At 34.9% G+C, this 19041-nt stretch overlaps 1 protein-coding gene and 1 pseudogene across 3 annotated transcripts; one reads left to right on the top strand and one right to left on the bottom strand.

The window, feature by feature from the left end:
- The first annotated feature begins 320 nt into the window (after nucleotides 1–320).
- LOC145047074 (secreted RxLR effector protein 161 pseudogene) lies at nucleotides 321–1040 on the top strand (annotated as a pseudogene).
- An 8205-nt stretch (nucleotides 1041–9245) lies between these two features.
- On the bottom strand, nucleotides 9246–17328 carry LOC145048632 (Protein kinase superfamily protein). Of its 3 annotated transcripts, none has more exons than XM_078997179.1 (7): nucleotides 17199–17328; nucleotides 16436–16536; nucleotides 16221–16334; nucleotides 15863–16141; nucleotides 15662–15775; nucleotides 15206–15278; nucleotides 9246–9495 (listed from the first exon to the last, which is right to left on the bottom strand). In XM_078997179.1, the coding sequence occupies exons 2-7, from the start codon at nucleotides 16493–16495 to the stop codon at nucleotides 9458–9460; spliced, it is 678 nt and encodes a 225-aa protein (XP_078853305.1). In that variant the 5' UTR covers nucleotides 16496–16536; nucleotides 17199–17328; the 3' UTR covers nucleotides 9246–9457. The 3 variants fall into 3 exon arrangements, with proteins under 3 accessions (XP_078853305.1, XP_078853304.1, XP_078853303.1); XM_078997178.1 differs by lacking the exon at nucleotides 9246–9495 and adding an exon at nucleotides 9615–12466 and having other exon boundaries at nucleotides 16436–16528; nucleotides 17199–17313; XM_078997177.1 differs by lacking the exon at nucleotides 9246–9495 and adding an exon at nucleotides 9616–12466.
- Between the last annotated feature and the right edge of the window lie 1713 nt (nucleotides 17329–19041).

The raw sequence follows: 19041 nt of genomic DNA, 5'->3' as shown, positions 1-19041 counted from the left end.
AGGCACCAAGGGCATGGAATGTGAAGCTCGACCAGTCACTCAATTCACTTGGATTCACCAGATGTACTCAAGAGCAGGCCGTCTACAAGGTGCACAAACCTAACTTGATTCTCATAGTTGGTGTATATGTGGATGATCTTATAGTTATTGGCTCGAATGAGAAAGGAATCCAAGAATTCATGTATAGAATAAAACAAATGTTTGACATGAGTGATCTGGGATTACTATCCTATTACCTGGGAAGTGAAGTATCATAGGGCAAGGATGGCATAAGGCTCACACAAAAGGGATATGTTGAAAAGATCTTAAAGGTATCAGGGATGGAAGACTGCAATAGCTCACGGTATCCAATGGAGCCAAAACTCCACTTAACCAAAAATGAAAATGGTGAACCCATGAATGCAACAATGTACAAAAAGCTTGTTGGGATTTTAAGATACCTGGTCCACACAAGACCAGACCTAAACTACAGTATTGGAGTGGTGAACAAGTTTATGAAAAACCCCAAACAAAGCCATTATGCTGCTATAAAACATATCCTGATGTATGTAAAAGGGACAACTGAGTTTGGGCTAATGTATCGTAGGGGTGGTGATGGAAAAATCGTGGGTTACAGTGACAGTAACTACAACAGTGACCGTGAAGATGGGAGAGGAACCACAAGTGTAGCCTATTACTACTCAGGAAACCTCATAACATGGGCATCAAAGAAGCAGAAAACTGTGGCTCTCAGCTCATGCGAGGTTGAGTATATGGCTACAACCACAACTGCGTGCCAAAGTTCGTGGTTAAGAAACTTGTTCAGTGAGCTGATGGGAAGGAAGGCACAGAAGGTGAAGCTATTGATTGATAACCAATCAAATATAACCCTCATAAAGAATCCAGTGTTCCATGGTAGAAGCAAACACATAGATACAAGGTTCCACTTTATTCGTATGTGTGTCGAAAGGGAACAGATTCAGGTGGAACATGTGAGTAGAGATCAACAGAAGGCTAATGTTCTAACAAAGGCAATGCTAAGGATAAAGTTGCTAAAATGAGGGTACTTATTGGCATAGAAGATCTGAAGAAGAAACGTCAACCTTGACGGGGGAGAAATGTTGGTCAAAGGTTGACCTGGTAACCGGGAAGAAAATAGGGCACATGGGAGTAATAACCGTTGGAAGAGGATTGTTCCTAGTTTTTCTCTTATCTGTTAGTTTTTATTAGTTTAAATAGCTTAGCTTTGAGTTCACAAGTAATCAGTCGAAAATTCCCTGTACAACAACTGTAATCATTAGGTTGCTATTCTTCATTTAATAATAATAATAATAATATCATTCAACTGCCTTATTCAAGTTGTTATCCCTTGTTATTTCTTGTGCTTTACTGTTCCATTACCTTGATCACCAATAGAATTCCACCTGAAAGACCTTTAGAAGAGGAGTAAGCATAATCAAATTGAAGATTACCCCTACAACATCAATATATATATATATATATATATATATATATATATATATATATATAGGGTTAGGTTATTTTGTTTTTACTAAGTATTGTGTGCTAGAATGCACAGATCTGGACTAATGAATGAAATTAATCAATGGATATGATTTGAGAGTGTATGATATTACAATGGGGTAACATGTAGCATATAATCACACATTTTTAAGCAAAAGGGTATTTTGGACAATTAGGTACATTTATAAAAGTAAATTTTCGGATTTTTAGGGATGATTAATTATCCTAATTTTAAAAAAAAAATCTGAATTTTTTAATTAATTCAATTTCAATTTTTTACCAATTTTATTTTGTCAGAATATTTTTTGTTAGAATGATGTTCTTTCAGAATTTTATTCTAATGGAATATTATTTTGTTAGAATGATAGAATGCAAACCATAAACTAGTAAATATATTTTCGATTTTATTTTTGCAGAATATATTTCCAATGCAAATATTTGATTTGAGACATAAAAAACAAATTCATTCATATTCTTACAAACTAATATCCTTATACATTTAAAATAGTTATACATATTCTAAAAGAATATCATCAAAGATGAATAAAATTCTTAAAAAATAGCATTCTTGAATATACAATTATTGAACAAATACACTTGATCTTCTTCAGTGGTCCGTATAATCCACTTGATCTTCGCATATATACTTGTTGTTGAACTCGATTCCAAATATTTTTCTTGTATAATCAATATTAAATTCCTTCTCTATGCAATTCTGAAAGAATAAGATACATTACTCGTTAGTATTACCCGTTAAACAAATATACTAGTTAACAAACATTCGTAAAAACATTCTAATAGAATACATTTATATAAATAAATTCTGACAGAAAACATTACAAAATGCACTTAAATAACATTCTTTTAAAAATCTTTTGTGAATAATAGGCATCAAATTGATGATTATTACTAACATCATTCTAAAAGACATTCTGCAAGAATGATTGATTTAAGCTGTAACTAAAAAAACATACTATAAATTCTGAAGTACACAATACAACCATTATAATAGAATGTCGCAGACATTGAAATTCTATCAAAATACATATAAACAATTAACCAAAATTCTATCATAATGCATATAAACAATTAACAATTCTAATAGAATGTGGCAGACATTGAAATTCATTTACACAAGTATCTGAATTCCAATTGAAATTCTTACTAACAATTAACAAATGGTTTATTTTTACACCAAATAACATGATCAGAACCAGTAAAAAAACCTAGATTTCAACTATGCATTTTATCGAACACTTGATGTGCTTCTTCAATTTCTTCAAAAAAAATTAGTGAGAGTCTTATCAATTCAGTTTCTTGGTGGTCAAGAACTCGAGATACAACTAAAAAAACATGTTATGATTAGTACAAGAGCATACCAATTTAGTTTCTTGGTGGTGTCGTTGACGACCTAAAATCCATTGTTGCCTTTGTTTTCACCTCCTTTTGTAGACTCCACAACAGGCACCGAGAACCTCTTCACTGCCATCTGCTGCCGTTGCTTTTCCCCGATTTCTGTTCAACAGATTGATTTAGTTCAAACACAAAATCAATTAATAAGATTAGAATCGATTTTGATGACAGATGACTCGATTAGCGATAAACGATTTCATGGAATCAATATTTTCCTCATCCTCCTCCTTCGAATCGGTGAATCAATGGAAGTGCTTCCCGATTTCTGATTCCAATCGTGCTTCTCCTCCTTAATCCGACGAAGATGAGCACAGGGGGATCTTCCCCTTGATCTTCTTTGCTGCCGACGACGGGAGAGGAACGAAGAACCGTTGAGTGCCTTCCTTCGCATCTTCCGCCATTGAAGAATTTTTCAATCGCATCTTCCGGTTGGTGAACTAGGAGTGAAAAAGGTTTGAGGATTCTGGAGGTTTTATTAGACACGATTTAAGAGAGAGGCTAGGTCAAATATACTTATTCTATTTCCTTAATTGCAAGATTTAATTAAATGATTTCCTTAATTAAAAGTATAAAAGGTCCAAAATACCCTTAAATGATTTATTTAATTGTTTATTATTTCTTGAATTCTCATTGGTGCATTTAGGCACACAATACTTGAGAAAAACATTTGAACCTAACTATATATATATATATATATATATATATATATATATATATATATATATATATATATATATATATATATATATATATATAGAGTTAGGTTCAAATGTTTTTGACAATTATTGTGTGACTGAATGCACCAATAGGAATTGAGGAGTAATTAAATAATTAAAAAATTGAATAAGGGTAATTATGTAACTTTAGAATGATAATCAAAATAAAATCCCTTAATTAATGAGATTTACCATAAAAATCTCTTTGACCAACTACTTAACCCTAGCCTTAAATCTAACTCATCATCTTTTCTAATACACGTCTTCTGAAGAAGCGAAGCAGTAGAAGAAGCCAACCGTGAGACATAATACATTTCTCTTTTTCCTAATACATGTTTTCTAATACATTTCTCTTTTTCCTGATCTTCAATTAGGTTGAAGTTTCAAAATCTTCTCATAACTTTCTTATGTATATGTTCGATTTGATTCTACAACACCAACCATACTCCAAATCTCCAATATATACGCAATACAATCATCCAAAATCTGATTTCAGTTTCTTGTCGTGTAATTTCTGACTAATCTTATACTTTTTGAAGCATTGAGCTACTGTTCATACTACGGGAAGAAGTTTGATCCAGAGCCAGGGAGATGTAGGAGGACCGATGGAAAGAAATGGAGATGCTCAAAAGACGCGTATCCAGACTCCAAATACTGTGAACGCCATATGCATCGTGGTAGTACTTAACTTTTGATTGTGAATTATGTTTTCCAGATTACAAAACCCAATTTTGATTGCCAAAATTGGTAAGACTATCACTAATTTTTTTGAAGAAACTGAAGAAGCACACCACGTGTTTGATAAAATGTCTCAACGAAAAAATAGTTAAAAATCATTAATGTTTTTACTTCACTTTGTTCCTTATTCATTTCAGAACTATATAACTCAATTTAGATTGGGTTGGATGCCATTTTCATAACAATAGGTTGATGCTAGTTCCTTATTCTGTCAGAATTTGTAGTTTAATATATTGAACATATCGAGAAGAAACACATGGAACCCGAAGAATGTTAGTTCCTTATTCTATCAGAATAGGTTGATGCTAGTTCCTTATTTTGTTTGTTGGATATATTCTTGATAATACAAATTCTTAAATAATATTCTTGCAGAATAGTTTATTTTGTAAGAATATTATTTGTTGCATTCTGATAAAATTGTAGTTAATTATTTGTATGTTTAATGTGCAGGTTTTACAAGTGTATCACTACATATTACTTGGCAATGAATTTCTGGTAGAAAAGGCTTCAAGAATGGCTTGAAGACCTGATGGGAAAGGGTTGAAGAATGAATTAAAGAATGATCACACTCATTTTTTAAGAATGTTGTTATTTTTTAATAATTATACTTGTTTATTCTTTCAGAATGTTTGTTATTATTCAATGAATCACAATCATACAATGTAATTTTTTGATATATTATTAGTTCAAGAATCGATTTTGTGTATTCTTTCAGAATGTATTTACTAGTTTATGTTTGTCATTCTGCCATTCTGCCAGAATAAAATCGAAAAATATATTCACTAGTTTATGATTGACACTTTATCATTCTGACAGAATAAAATCGGATTTTTAAATTTGAATTAATTTAAAATATTCAGATTTTTAAAAAATAAAGGAATTAATCATCCCTAAAAATCCGAAAATTTCCTTTTTTAATATAGGTTAATTGACTAAAATGCCCTTATTCTAAAATTTGTGTGATTATATAGTACATGCTATCCTATTCTACTATCATAGACCCTCAAATCATGACATTTGATTATATTTCATCCGATGGTCCAGATCTGTGCATTCTGGCACACAATAGTTAGTAAAAACAAAATAACCTAACCCTATATATATATATATATATATATATATATATATATATATATATATATATATATATATATATATATATATATATATATATATATATATATATACACGCCTCATCTTAAATTCCTATAAAGTTATAAAAGAAATTTGATGTTTACTACAAAAGGTTTTCACCCACGCGTTCTTCCCCTCCTTCCACAATCCTTGAACATTAATAAAGAGTAAATTCATGAGAAATCTTCAACTCCTCCATGATTATTAATAAGATCCTGAATATTTTGAGTAAATCCTTCCATTGCTTAACCCTCGCTTGCCCAAAATCAATAAAAGCATTCAATTCATCAATAAGGGAAAAACATCGTCTCTTCCTCAATATTTTAATGGAATCGCCTAATGATGAGTGAGAGTCACCATAACCTTCTTTTATATCCTTAGAATTCTTATTTTCAACACCCTTTTAACCCCCTATAACGAATGGAACTGAAGTTTTCGAATTAATCAAATTCTCACCTAAAGACCTCTTGTAGAGTTTGTTGCTTGGCGCCCACTCTCCAAGTTAATTTATGGAGATGAGTTTCGTTGAATAAGAGCATTTATGTATTTCAGCTAAATACTAGTTTTGGATCGAATCAGACCGGAACCAAAGAGTCGAAAACCGATTAGGGAGAACCGGATCGAATACCATTAACCGGTTCCGGTTCGGTTCTACTAGGAAGTTTCTATCTAAGAAGGTCTTCGGTACCCGACCCCGAACCGGAATCAAAAGAACCGAAAACCGAAAATGATAAATTAGGGGAATCGGGAAACGAACCAAATACCACTAATAGGTTTAAACCGATTGCGGTTGCAATTCAGTTTTTCAGTTAAAAAGTTCATCCCTAATTCTTAACATCTATATAAAATAATGTAATAAGAACAACTTAATGGATAAATAGCTTAATCAAAAAAATCACATTTATCTCTTCTTCACTTAAAGTTTATTAAAAGGAGTTTATGGGTTTGGTTGTCAATCCAAATCATTAAATGCTTAATACTCGTGTAATTGCATGAAATATACAACACCATTCAAGATGGGAGGATACAAAGCATATATGTCAAATTGTGAATAGAATCGAGAATGGCCATACAAAAATTATAGATTATGCATTGTGTAGAATTACAGAGGTGTGGCAACTAATTAGAAAGTAACCGGAATTTCATAAGCCAAGTGTAACAAATATTACTTAAGGTATAAAAAGATCCTATTGAAATATGACATTTTTATGCAAGTTTATCTGTGAGGTTCCCTTTATAAATAAAGTTCATTTGTGCAAAGCAAGTTTGAGAAACCGAGGTTGTTTTATTTATAATGATTTACATTTTTATCTTTATAGTTACGTGGAAAGAGTGTTGGACAATGAAGCTATTGGGTGTGGAATAATCCAAAGACAAAAACCGAAGAGAGTAGCTTTAGATGCACTATTTTGCTTATGGACAATGAAGGCGTTACGTTTGGTAACCATATGATGGTTAGGTTTCTTGTTATAAACCATTATTTCTACTTATACTTTTTATTGAAATGTTTAATAAATTTATTTAAACTTTTTTTTTTCACATCTTTTATGTTTCATTTTATAGAGACTACAGGACATACATATGTTCTCTTTAGTTGTACTGTTATTCGGTGTGCTAATATATAACCAAGTCAGGTTTTTATTTACCTCACCGACTTAGTTTTTTTACTTCATCTTGTACCGTTTACGTATTCTTCTATTAGATGGGAGCTTGCATTGAGAATGTGGGTATTGCTAGCCTCTCTTTTGCAACCGCAATTACAGAAGATCTTTATAACTTTGGAGCAGTGTCAAAGCTTTGAGAATTCTTCCAATTTCTATGTATCTAGCATTTAAGGGTACACTCATGATGTTTTTTTACTCATCCATTGGCAGCTCCCTCTTATGGTGTTTTTAACTTTATCACCATGATTTTTATTGTGGGATTTCTATACAGGTATATGTCACACATATTCTCAACTAACTACTACTACCGGTTGTTGGTTTTAGATTTGTATATAATGTTGTCATTCTTTTATCTACTTACCTGATAGATTCCAAAAGCTATCACTGATGTCCTTCCTAAAAGGATGTATCATGTATGCCACTCTTGTGCAACATGTTACCCACAAGAACGACCTTTGTCAGCTTCATGAAATAGGAGTAAGTAATTACTTTTATGTAAATAAAACTAAATTGTAGGTATATTTATCATCGAAGATTTTTAACTTCAAGTAACTATAAACCATGTAGGTGGATAAACTAAGAGCATGCCACAAAACGGGACGAAAGAATCTCACAAACTTTATTTTTGAGAAAACCATACCTAAGAATGTTAGAGAGACTGTTACAATCAGGCCTATTTTGGTTGACATCACTAAATTCCTTTTTAGATGTTTTTAATACCAGTGTAATATTTTTTCTTTTTTAGTTGAACCCGTGGAAGTGTTTCGATAATCTACTATCTAAGCACTTGTTCACTAGTTCAAATTAAAAATAAAAAATAAAAATAAAGTATTAAAAGCATCTAAAAAGGATCTTTGTGATGTCAACCAAAATAGGTCGTTGGAACCATCCCTCCAACGTTCTTAGGCCTGGTTTTCTCATAAAGAAATGTCATGAGATTCTCCCATCACTGGCTTTAGTTTATCCATCAACAATGTTTATAGTTACTTCAAGTTGAACACAATCTTCAATGATATATAATAAATATATCGACAATTTTTTTATCATAAAAGAAATTACTATCTCCTATCGTGAAGCTGCCCTCTCATAGGCCACATAAGAGTGGCATAGGTGATAGGTCCTCTTAAGAAATAGATCGGTCATAACTTTTCAAATCTATCATAAATAGAGGTAGATAGATAAGAAACTTGACAAAAATATTTACAATCTAGAACCAACAAGTGGTTGTAGTAGTAATAGTTAGTTGAGATTGAGCTAAAATTAAAGAACCTCAATTTTGGCTGAACAATCCTAAAAATAATCCTACGGCTTGAGGTCATTTCAAGGTAATCGTGAGCATTTGGGTGCGCTATGCCCAAATAAAAATCATGCAATAAAAAAACATAGTGATAATGTTAAAACACCATACGAGTGATAGCTAACACATCAGTCAAAAAAAAAAAACTGCATGAAAATGTAACCCATAAAACCCACACAAAAAATAGGGTGAATTCTCCAAGCTATGAAATTGTGGTTTCTCCTCCAAAGTTATGAAGATGCTTTGTAATTCATTTACAAAAGAGATGCTAGAAACACCCACATTTATTTCAAAGGTTAAAGTTATAACATTTATTATTTCAAGCATATCGATCTCCTGTTTATGTATGACCACAAGATAATTTTGAAGTTTCGCTTAAACAATATTTAACAAAAATCTGATTTTCACTATTAAAACATCAAACATATTTTGATGTTTCAAAATGACATATACTGTATTTCGTTTATTAGACCCTAAATTAAATTCATTAAAGTTCCCCAAAATCAAAGCGTGATTCTTCATTCATAATCTCTCAGAAGGTAAAAATCGAAATAAAAAGAAGACCGGAGAATGAAATCAACCTATCAATTTTAATAACGATAGCAACCATGTAAATTTAAATCAGAACATTTTCAGAAATGAAAAATATTTGGATATGTGTTTTAAAAATTTATAGCGATAATACACAAGGTCAATAGCCAATTTCTTAACTATCCTTAAAGCTTCATGAAAGCTTTTTTTAATTCCACCGTTTTGAAATTGCAATAATTAAATAAACTATTTAAGCTTTTCAACAATTCTGATAATATGATTACAAGTAACTAACACACAAATTCCCAAAAATGATGTTTTTGAAAGAAAACAAAAACATCATTTCAAATCTTTCAAATTAGGTCTAAATATACAACTTCAAAGAAAAATTAGCACACACATACCAAATGAAACCTATTATGTGAACAGACATGTCAATGTCAAACCATGGTGAGTTAGTTTCATCCAACCATGGTTCGCTTTCTGCCTCTTAGCCTCACTGTCACAAGTTAACATGCAACAATATTATATCATATAAACAATTAATATATATATATATATATATATATATATATATATATATATATATATAAGATATTATTACTTTTATTAATATAACGATTCTACTAGTCTAATAAAATGGTTTACAAGGTTGTAAAAGCTTTGATTTTTTGATAACTTTTACCATTCCCTTTTTAGCCAAGCCTTTTTATTTACTTATCATAAAGCATACCTGATACAGATACACGTCTAACAATCAGTAAAGGGAGCACACTGGGACCACTAAGAGTGTATTCTAGAAGGGGAAAAAGGGCAAATCCGGAAAGTGGCTAAATTGGTTAGGGCGTGAGAAGAGAATAAAAGGGAGGAGAATATTTTGTTTTGATCATCTGGTTATTTTGTGATATTTGTATTGGCTCAGGAGTATTCATGCTCTGTGAGAGAGGGACCACTCCCTGGACAATCGTATGATTGGTTTTGATTACGTTTTATCAATAGAAACTATCTCCCTTTCCATTCATTTCAGTTTTTTTACAAAACTTTCTTACATAAGCTAGTATTCTATCAATCTCAATTCTCTATCACTGGTCCGACCTGCTACGCTCTGCCCTGAGTAAGGAATGGTTCAGGCTACAGTTGAAACTCGATCTCAGGCATCTCGTCTAGATCACCATGACGAGCAGATTTCCCAATTGCAAGCTGATTTGACGGTGATACAATCTAAGATGGACAGCGAACGGGAAGAAATGGTGGAATTTAGAAAGTATATGATGAACTGGATTAAGAAGCAAGATAAATCCGTGGAAGCAGGTGCCGATGGCTCTTCTGGTGGCGTTTCTGGTATGGGAAGCGGTTCTCCATTTGTCCAGACTCCTTTGATTCACATTCCTGGATCTGGGAGTGGTTCGATTCCATCCTCGGGAGCAACGGGATCTGTGACTGGTGGGTTACCCTGGGCTGTCAAGAAAGTGAAATTGCCGGAGTTCTATGGATTCGATCCTCAAGGATGGATCCAAAAGGCTAATCTCTTCTTCGAGATCAATGGCACCGATCCTTCTCTTCGTCTCCGATTGGCGCAACTCAGCATGACGGGTGTCGCCCAACATTGGTTCTCTATTGTGCGTCAGGTTCATGAATCTCTCACGTGGGAGCAATTCCAAGAGGAATTACTTCAGCATTTCAGTGGTTTGGAGATCCAAAATCCCTATGAACAACTCGCTTCGATTCAACAACTATCCTCCATCAATGATTACATCGATGATTTTGAGTATTTGATGGCCCTCGTGCCCAAGATGCCTGAAATGCAAGCTATGGGGTATTTTATGGCTGGATTGCAAGATGAAGTGCGACGGTGGGTTCGACTGCAACGTCTTCACTCGCGTTTAGATGCGATGTACTCCGCCAAAGACGTCGAAGAAATCCTCCGTCCGACCACCGGTAATATTTCCCAAACCCGTTTTCGTTATCAATCAGCTCCTGGATCGGGTTTGGATTTTGGGTCGGATATTAAATCTTTTAGTGGAAGTCGGGTCGACCCAAAAGGATTTACTAACCCTAAACAGACGGAGCGTATCCCGATGCAACGTATTGATGGCCATCGTTCTTTCTTAGCCTCTCGTTCTTCGTGTACGTCCCCACTCGATCCTCCTAACCTTCATCGTGACAGAGGAGTTCGATCCTTGACACGCACCGAATGGGAAGAACGTCGGAAAAAAGGCTTATGTTTCCGATGTGGTCAGCAGTTTGGCCCAACTCACAAATGTCCAAACGGGAAATTACGTGTGTTGATACTGGGCGATGATGAAGCAGATGAGGGAAGCCAATTTATCCTGACTGAGTCACCCATTTCAGAGGATACTTCTTCTCTTCCAATCGAGCGTTAGAGTTCACTGGTTCATCAACCGAGTGTAGTGGAGGTAAAACCCTTAAATTTGATGGTGAACTCTTAGGGATTCCTGTTGTGGTCCTTGTTGATAGTGGAGCCACCCACAATTTTGTGTCACGTCAATTGGTATTGGCTTTAGGCATTCATTCTGTCCAATTTCGTGGGATCAACATTAAGTTGGGAGATGGTCATGTGGTTCGGGTGACTGAGAAATGTCTCCACCTGCGCTTCTTGATGGGAGGTTGTTCTTTTGAAGTGAATACGTTAGTATTTGACATGGGGAGTACTGATATCATCTTGGGCATGGAATGGTTGAAGACTTTGGGTGAAGTGACACACAGTTGGGATAAGTCATGGATGCGGTTTTCTTATCAAGGCAAGATTGTTCAGCTTCAAGGTTTAGCTCCGGGCCAACATTCTCAAGCTTCCTTACACAAATGGTTACACGAGAACCCATCCACCACACACGACCAATGCATCCCTCGTACTTCCAGTGGGTTGATTACCTCTATGGAAAATATGCCTTTAGCAATTGATCAGTTAGCTGAGTTGCATTCAATGCTTAACAAATTTGGTGCAGTTTTTCAACCTCCCAAGGGCCTGCCCCCTTCTCGATCACATGATCATATGATCAACTTGGCCAATCCTCATGATCCGGTGTGTGTCAGGCCTTATCGTTATCCGCATGCTCAAAAGTCCGAAATTGAAAGGCAAGTTCAGGAGCTGCTAGATTTGGGGATGATCCGACCCAGTAAAGGTGCTTATTCAAGCCCGGTGATTTTAGTTCGCAAGAAAGATAACACTTGGAGAATGTGTGTTGATTATAGAGCATTAAACAAAGCAACTATTCCCGACAAGTTTCCGATTCCGGTGGTGGAAGAATTATTAGATGAATTATTTGGGGCGTGTTATTTTTCCAAACTAGACTTAAAATCGGGTTATAATCAGATCAAAATGCATAAAGACAGCATTGAGAGGACAGCTTTTCGTACCCATGATGGTCACTATGAATACTTGGTGATGCCTTTTGGATTGATGAATGCTCCGGCCACATTCCAAGCGGTGATGAATGATGTTTTTCGGCCTATGTTACGAAAAAAAGTGGTTATTTTTTTTGATGATATATTGGTATACAGTGCTTCTTGGAATGAGCATTTAAGAGATTTGGAGGACGTGATGTACATTTTGGAGCATAACCACTTCGTGGTCAATCAAAAAAAATGTTCATTTGGCAAAAAATCTATTGAATATTTGGGCCACATCATTGATGGTCAGGGTGTTGCAATGGAACCAACAAAAGTAGAGGCGGTGGTGCAGTGGCCAGTTCCCAAACAGTTAAAAGGGCTCCGGGGATTCCTCGGATTAACAGGATACTATCGCAAATTCGTTAAAAATTATGGGAGCATAGCACGACCGCTAACAGAATTAACAAAAAAAAAGATGCTTTTAAATGGAATTCGGAGGCTCAATTGGCTTTTGAGAATTTGAAAACAGCGTTAGTCACAGCCCCTGTTCTGGCACTGCCGGATTTCTCACAACCATTCGTCGTTGAATGTGATGCTTCTGGGAGAGGCATTGGAGCGGTTCTGATGCAACATAATAAACCACTTGCTTATTTCAGTAAAGCCCTGAGTGATCAGAATCTGTCCAAATCAGCTTACGAACGCGAGATTATGGCATTGGTCCTTGCAGTTCAACACTGGCGATCTTATTTATTGGGAACAAGATTTGTGGTGTACACAGACCAAAAAAGCCTTAAGTTTTTATTGCAACAACGTATTACATCCCCGGATCAACAAAATTGGGTTGCAAAACTGTTAGGCTACAATTTTGACATTCAATATAAACCGGGCCGGGAAAACAGGGCAGCGGATGCTCTTTCGCGTCGAGTCGAAGCAGGGGAGTTGACTCAATTACAATCTACTCCACTATGGGTTCAAGGGGCAGAATTGATCAAAGAAGCACAGGAAGATGTGGATATTCAACGATTAATTCAAGCATGCCAAACACATCCTACTCGCCATCCAAGCTATTCAGTTCGCAATGGAGTTTTGTACTACAAGGATCGATTGGTGATCTCTCGCCAGTCTAAGTTTATTCCTGACCTCCTCTATGAGTTCCACACGTCAGCAACTGGAGGACACTCGGGGTATTATCGTACCTATCGACGGCTGGCAGCTAATTTATATTGGCATGGTATGATTGCTTGTATTAAGCACTTTGTGCGCGCTTGTGATGTTTGTCAGCGGTGCAAAGCGAGTTCGTTGACTCCTGGGGGCCTGTTGCAGCCATTAGAGATTCCAAGGGCAATTTGGGAAGATCTCTCCATGGATTTCATACTTGGACTTCCCAAGTCCAAAGGGTTTGATGTGATTTTCGTTGTTGTTGACCGATTGTCTAAATACGCCCATTTTATACTTTTGAAACACCCGTACACCGCCAAGATGGTGGCTGAAGTCTTTGTTCGTGAGGTGGTCCGCCACCATGGCATCCCAAAATCCATTGTGAGTGATCGTGATCCCTTGTTTATTAGTAAGTTTTGGCAGGAAATTTTCAAATCTCAAGGCACCCACTTGCATATGAGTTCGGCTTACCACCCGGAATCTGATGGCCAGACAGAAGTAATTAATAGATGCTTAGAAGCATATCTTCGATGTTTTGCAGTAGATCAACCACGTTTGTGGGCTCAGTGGATCCCCTGGGCTGAGTTTTGGTACAATTCCACCTTCCATGGATCCACGGGCATCTCTCCTTTTGAGGTGGTTTATGGGCGCAAACCACCTACCATTTTTCAGTATGTTCCAGGCGAAGTGCGCGTGCAGGCTGTATCTCAAGAGTTGCAAGACCGTGATGAAGCAATTCGACAATTGAAGATCCATTTAGCTCAAGCACAGAGTAATATGAAGACTCAAGCTGACAAAAAACGTAGAGATGTTCACTTTCAGGAGGGTGAATGGGTGTATGTCAAACTCAAACCATATCGGCAGATGTCTGTCTCTAGCAGGATACATCATAAATTGGCTGCAAAATTTTTTGGTCCATTTCAGATTCTAGAAAAAGTAGGCCCGGTGGCTTACAAGCTTCAGTTACCTCCTACATCCAAAGTTCATCCTGTTTTTCATGTGTCGTTGCTCAAAAAAGCGGTGCAAGCTCCAGTGGATCCAACTCTTCCTCCGGATTTGGAGGTGGATACTGGGGATATTTTAACTCCTGCAGCAGTTTTGGCTACTCGTGTCGTCGGGGATCCTCCCGACAAGGTGGAACAATGGTTGGTGCATTGGAAAGGACAAGCGCTGGAAGAAGCTACATGGGAGGATGCTCTCACTATCCAAGAACAGTTTCCAAATACAAGTCTTGAGGTCAAGACTTTAATTGATGGGGGGAGTAATGATACAGATACACGTCTAACAATCAGTAAAGGGAGCACATTGGGACCACTAAGAGTATATTCTAGAAGGGGAAAAAGGGCAAATCCGGAAAGTGGCTAAATTGGTTAGGGCGTGAGAAGAGAATAAAAGGGAGGAGAATATTTTGTTTTGATCATCTGGTTATTTTGTGATATTTGTATTGGCTCAGGAGTATTCATGCTCTGTGAGAGAGGGACCACTCCCTGGACAATCGTATGATTGGTTTTGATTACGTTTTATCAATAGAAACTATCTCCCTTTCCATTCATTTCAGTTTTTTTACAAAACTTTCTTACATAAGCTAGTATTCTATCAATCTCAATTCTCTATCAATACCCTTTTGATCTATTAGCAATAAAGGATTACTCAAGCTGATCATTTTTTTACATAAAAGAAAGTAGAGAAGATTATATTACCTTGACCAAGTTTGTTAAATGTGGATGACCATTGCTTTGTAGACTTCCTATATGCTGAAAGTATCTTATCCATCTGCTCAAGAATGCCAAACCATGGTTATGTTTCTTTTTTACTTAATGAGTTAAGCACTTAATCTGTAAACCCATACATGACTGTTTCTTTTCTACTCAATCCAGACATAATGACTTACTGGGCTAAGCCACAGAAGCATAGCCTAATGTAGTTACACACACTAACCCTTTACCTATTTTATTTTTCCTCCCAAAATTGATGAATGTTGTGAAATTTGCTTTTTGGTGAATGTAAGGGCAAAATGGTCATTTATTCAGTCTAGAAGAAACAGACCCTATGTATTCAGACTTTATTACCCATTCATCCACTTTACCCATATAATGGGAAGGAAAAAAAAAAATGTCTAATTTGAATTTTGGATACAAAATTTCCAATTATCTTACCACATTTCCACATGATGAATGCATAGAAAGCAAAGCACGTTCCAGAACATATAAATCAACACCTTTGTCTTCTGGAAGTGTGGACACAAAGCTCAGACCAAAATCGATTAATACCTGACAAAAGATAAACAAAGTTGATACACAAATAATCGTATAAAATTTATAAAAAAAAAAAAAAAAAAAAAAGGTATTAAATAATACCAGCTGGTTTGTGTCACTACGCCATAACATATTGGATGTGGTTAAGTCCCCATGAATGACTCCACCATCATGTAATTTCCCAATTGTATCCCCAATCTGTAAGGCAATGTCATCCATCTTTTCTTCAACAACTCCTTTTAATCCAAATTCAAGGAATATGTCTTTGATGGATGGACCTTCCACATACTCAAAAGTTAGGGTATGTGATACAGGGTCTACTGCATAAAGCACAGGAGTAGAAACTCCAAGCCTTCTAGCTTTTGTCATACACCTAGCCTCCTATAAAATAAATCAATCATTAATATTATACTATAGGAAACAAAAGCCAAATCTTAAAATCAAATATTTGTCAACAAACCGCATTTAAGCGCTTGAGTGTGAGCTTTGAATCTAAAGTTGGATGTCTGTACTTCTTTGAGAATCGTTCCTTAACAATTGACTTCCTTCCTCCAAATGTTGACTCAAAGACTCTCTAAGAAGCATCAATCAAAAAAAATTAACCATATTATTATACATGGATTCCATTTTGGAATTTCAGTTACATAAACAATGTAAAAAAAACATTTATCTCACAGCTTCTGCTCCTTGCTTTATCAGAACCAAAGAGCCACCTCCATTTGTTTCAGTATCCATATCTCTAAAGCACTAGTGTTTTCCTTTGGCTTTCTGCAGTCCTAAAGTCAAGAAGATAAACAAGACAAACAATTACATATCAAAGAAAATTTCATAGACTCTCAAATTTCATAAAACTGCTTCATTCGTTTCACTAACTCTACTTAAAGCCAATGAATAATCTAACATGTAGCCTCATAAGCTTAGAAATTGTGGTGGAATTAATAATTTCAACAGATTTCAGCCTGAAAATTTTATCTAGCAGTTGCTACGCACTGAAAATTTGAAGTATGTGAATCAACAAAATATGAAATCTACATCATAGTCATGTAAACGTTTTTACTAATCCGAAAGCAAAAAACTTGCAGTCAACAAAAGCCTCGAAAAGCGGTTAAGGAAAAAAAAAAAAAAGTATCGAACAGAAATCGGGTAAATACGTTACCATCAAAGCTAGTGGTATTTGGTTTTCACAAGAAGTTGTATGAAAAATATGAGTTCACACTTCAACAGGCTTTTTAAATCTAGAAATTGTGATGAATTAGTCGACTTTAGCCAGGAAACATCCCCGAACAATTGGTACACACTACAAATTTGAAGTGTGTGAATCAACAAAATACGAAATTCCCATCGGTTATCCCATGTATGCTCCATGTAACGGGTCTTACTAATCCCAAAGCACAAAACTTGCAGTCAACAAAATCAAAACCCTAGAAAACCAGATTACCTTGTGATGGCGGGAATGGAAACAGGCACGACGGCGGAGGGGCTGAGGGTTTCTAGGGGTTTATTGTTATTTTTGGTATAGGATTGTTGGGGATAATTTAGTAAATTCGCATAGAGTGGACGGGAAACATATTCATTATGTATGTTAGACACATAATTATATCTAACTCTAATATTTTGCAATTAGGGTCTTGCCCTTTGGAAATCACCGGTGATTTTTTTAATAAAATTTTATAATTGTCGATCAATCATTTTAAATAAAAATTTAATTAGAATAGTTATGTTTTTTTATTTATTTAAAATTATAATCATCTATTTAAATAAATATGTAACATTATTTTCAAAGTTATATTTTATTTGTGAAGTAATGACAATAATAATATTGTATGATTAAATATTAGATTAATTATATTTTAATTATAAAAAAATAAAACAACAGCAACAAAAAATGGAATTTATAATAGATATATACAAAATAGGAAAGTTAAGTTGTTGAAACAAAAATATATGAAAAATGTAACAAATTACAAATAAAAATTAATAATAAAGTGTTTTTAAAAACCAAAATACAAGTTTTATTTATGATTTTATAGTCATTATCTAAAATTAACAATTTTAATCATTATCTACTTTTAACTCTAGATAAGGTAACATACAGTTGACTATGTGTAAAAATCGAATCTTTGAGAAACAAACCAACTATAGAGGCTGTTTGGCATGATCTGAATTTTTAAGATCTGAATTTTTGAGAGGTCTGAATTTCTAAGAGGGTCTGAATTTTCAACATGTTGTTTGGTTGAATCCTCTTAACTGCTATGTTGAATAATAAAAATGTCAATTTTACCCTTTTGTATTATCTAGTGCTAAATTCAATATTTCTATTTTAAAAAATAACCAAACCATCTCCTTTAATAATTACAAGTAAAATATAAACACTTTGAAAAATCTAAACCAAATATAAAACAAAATTAAACAAAGATCCAAATCAAACATAAATATAGTAATTTCAGGTTTAACTGAAACAAAAATCGTGACAAAATGTAAGCTGCTAAATGTAATAGTTGCACTTGAATTGATTACTTGAGTTGATTTCGTGGGATGAAAGTGTGATAGAACCCCTTTCCATTTTGTCCAACATCTGCACATGCCTTTCCATTAACTTCAGCTTGTTGTTTAGTGATTGAATCTGCAATTAGGATTTGAAAAGTCACGTGAGTATTTTAAGAGCTTTTGGAAAGAAAATTGAAATATTAAATGAGGAACAAAATGTTACATAATCAGATCATAGTTTCCAAATTCCTTCAAGAGTATACCAATAGGTAATAAACACATTTAAATGTTACAAAAGTTGCACATAATCAAAAACCTGAAGTAAAGACAAAAAAATAGGAAATTTTGAAGTTAAATTTATCAGCAAAATTCACGATTGACCCAATTTTAAGGTCCGATTTCACATCCTCATAATCATCTTCAGTAGATTCTTCATCTCAATTAAACAGTAAAGTCGTTAACATATACAATGAAATAAAACAGCTAGGTAAGAAATTTTATAAACATTAGGGCAAAGCATATGATTTCAAGCAAAGAATATGATTTCTACCAACATCACAAATATTCCAACGAAAATAATCAAGTTTTAGGGAAAGAAAAAAATTACCAAGATATGTGTTGTCGACGAGGGACCTGGAGGGCTTCGATTCGGCGATGGCGGTAGTAGCGGAGACAACGTCACCGATGGAGGCGAAGGCGGAGGCAAGGTCGCTGGAGGAGGGGTGGTCGGCTGATGGTGGAAGGGTCGGTCACCTGGTTGCAGATCGGAGATGAAGGGGGGGATGCAGTGTCGT

The sequence above is a fragment of the Lactuca saligna genome, chromosome 5, assembly GCF_052625555.1.
Source record: "Lactuca saligna cultivar CGN05327 chromosome 5, ASM5262555v1, whole genome shotgun sequence".
Lineage (NCBI taxonomy): Eukaryota > Viridiplantae > Streptophyta > Magnoliopsida > Asterales > Asteraceae > Lactuca > Lactuca saligna.
This window is presented reverse-complemented; position numbering and strand designations above follow the sequence as displayed.

Bases quoted from the DNA above. Each gene is read 5' to 3' on its own strand.
- LOC145048632 (XM_078997177.1), bottom strand. From the start codon at position 16,495: ATGGATACTGAAACAAATGGAGGTGGCTCTTTGGTTCTGATAAAGCAA. The intron at 15,279-15,661 runs GTAAGATAATTG...ATTCTTGAGCAG, and splicing joins ATTCATCATGTGGAAATGTG to ATGGATAAGATACTTTCAGC. The intron at 12,467-15,205 runs GTAATATAATCT...TTCGTAACATAG, and splicing joins ATTTAACAAACTTGGTCAAG to GCCGAAAAACATCATTCATC.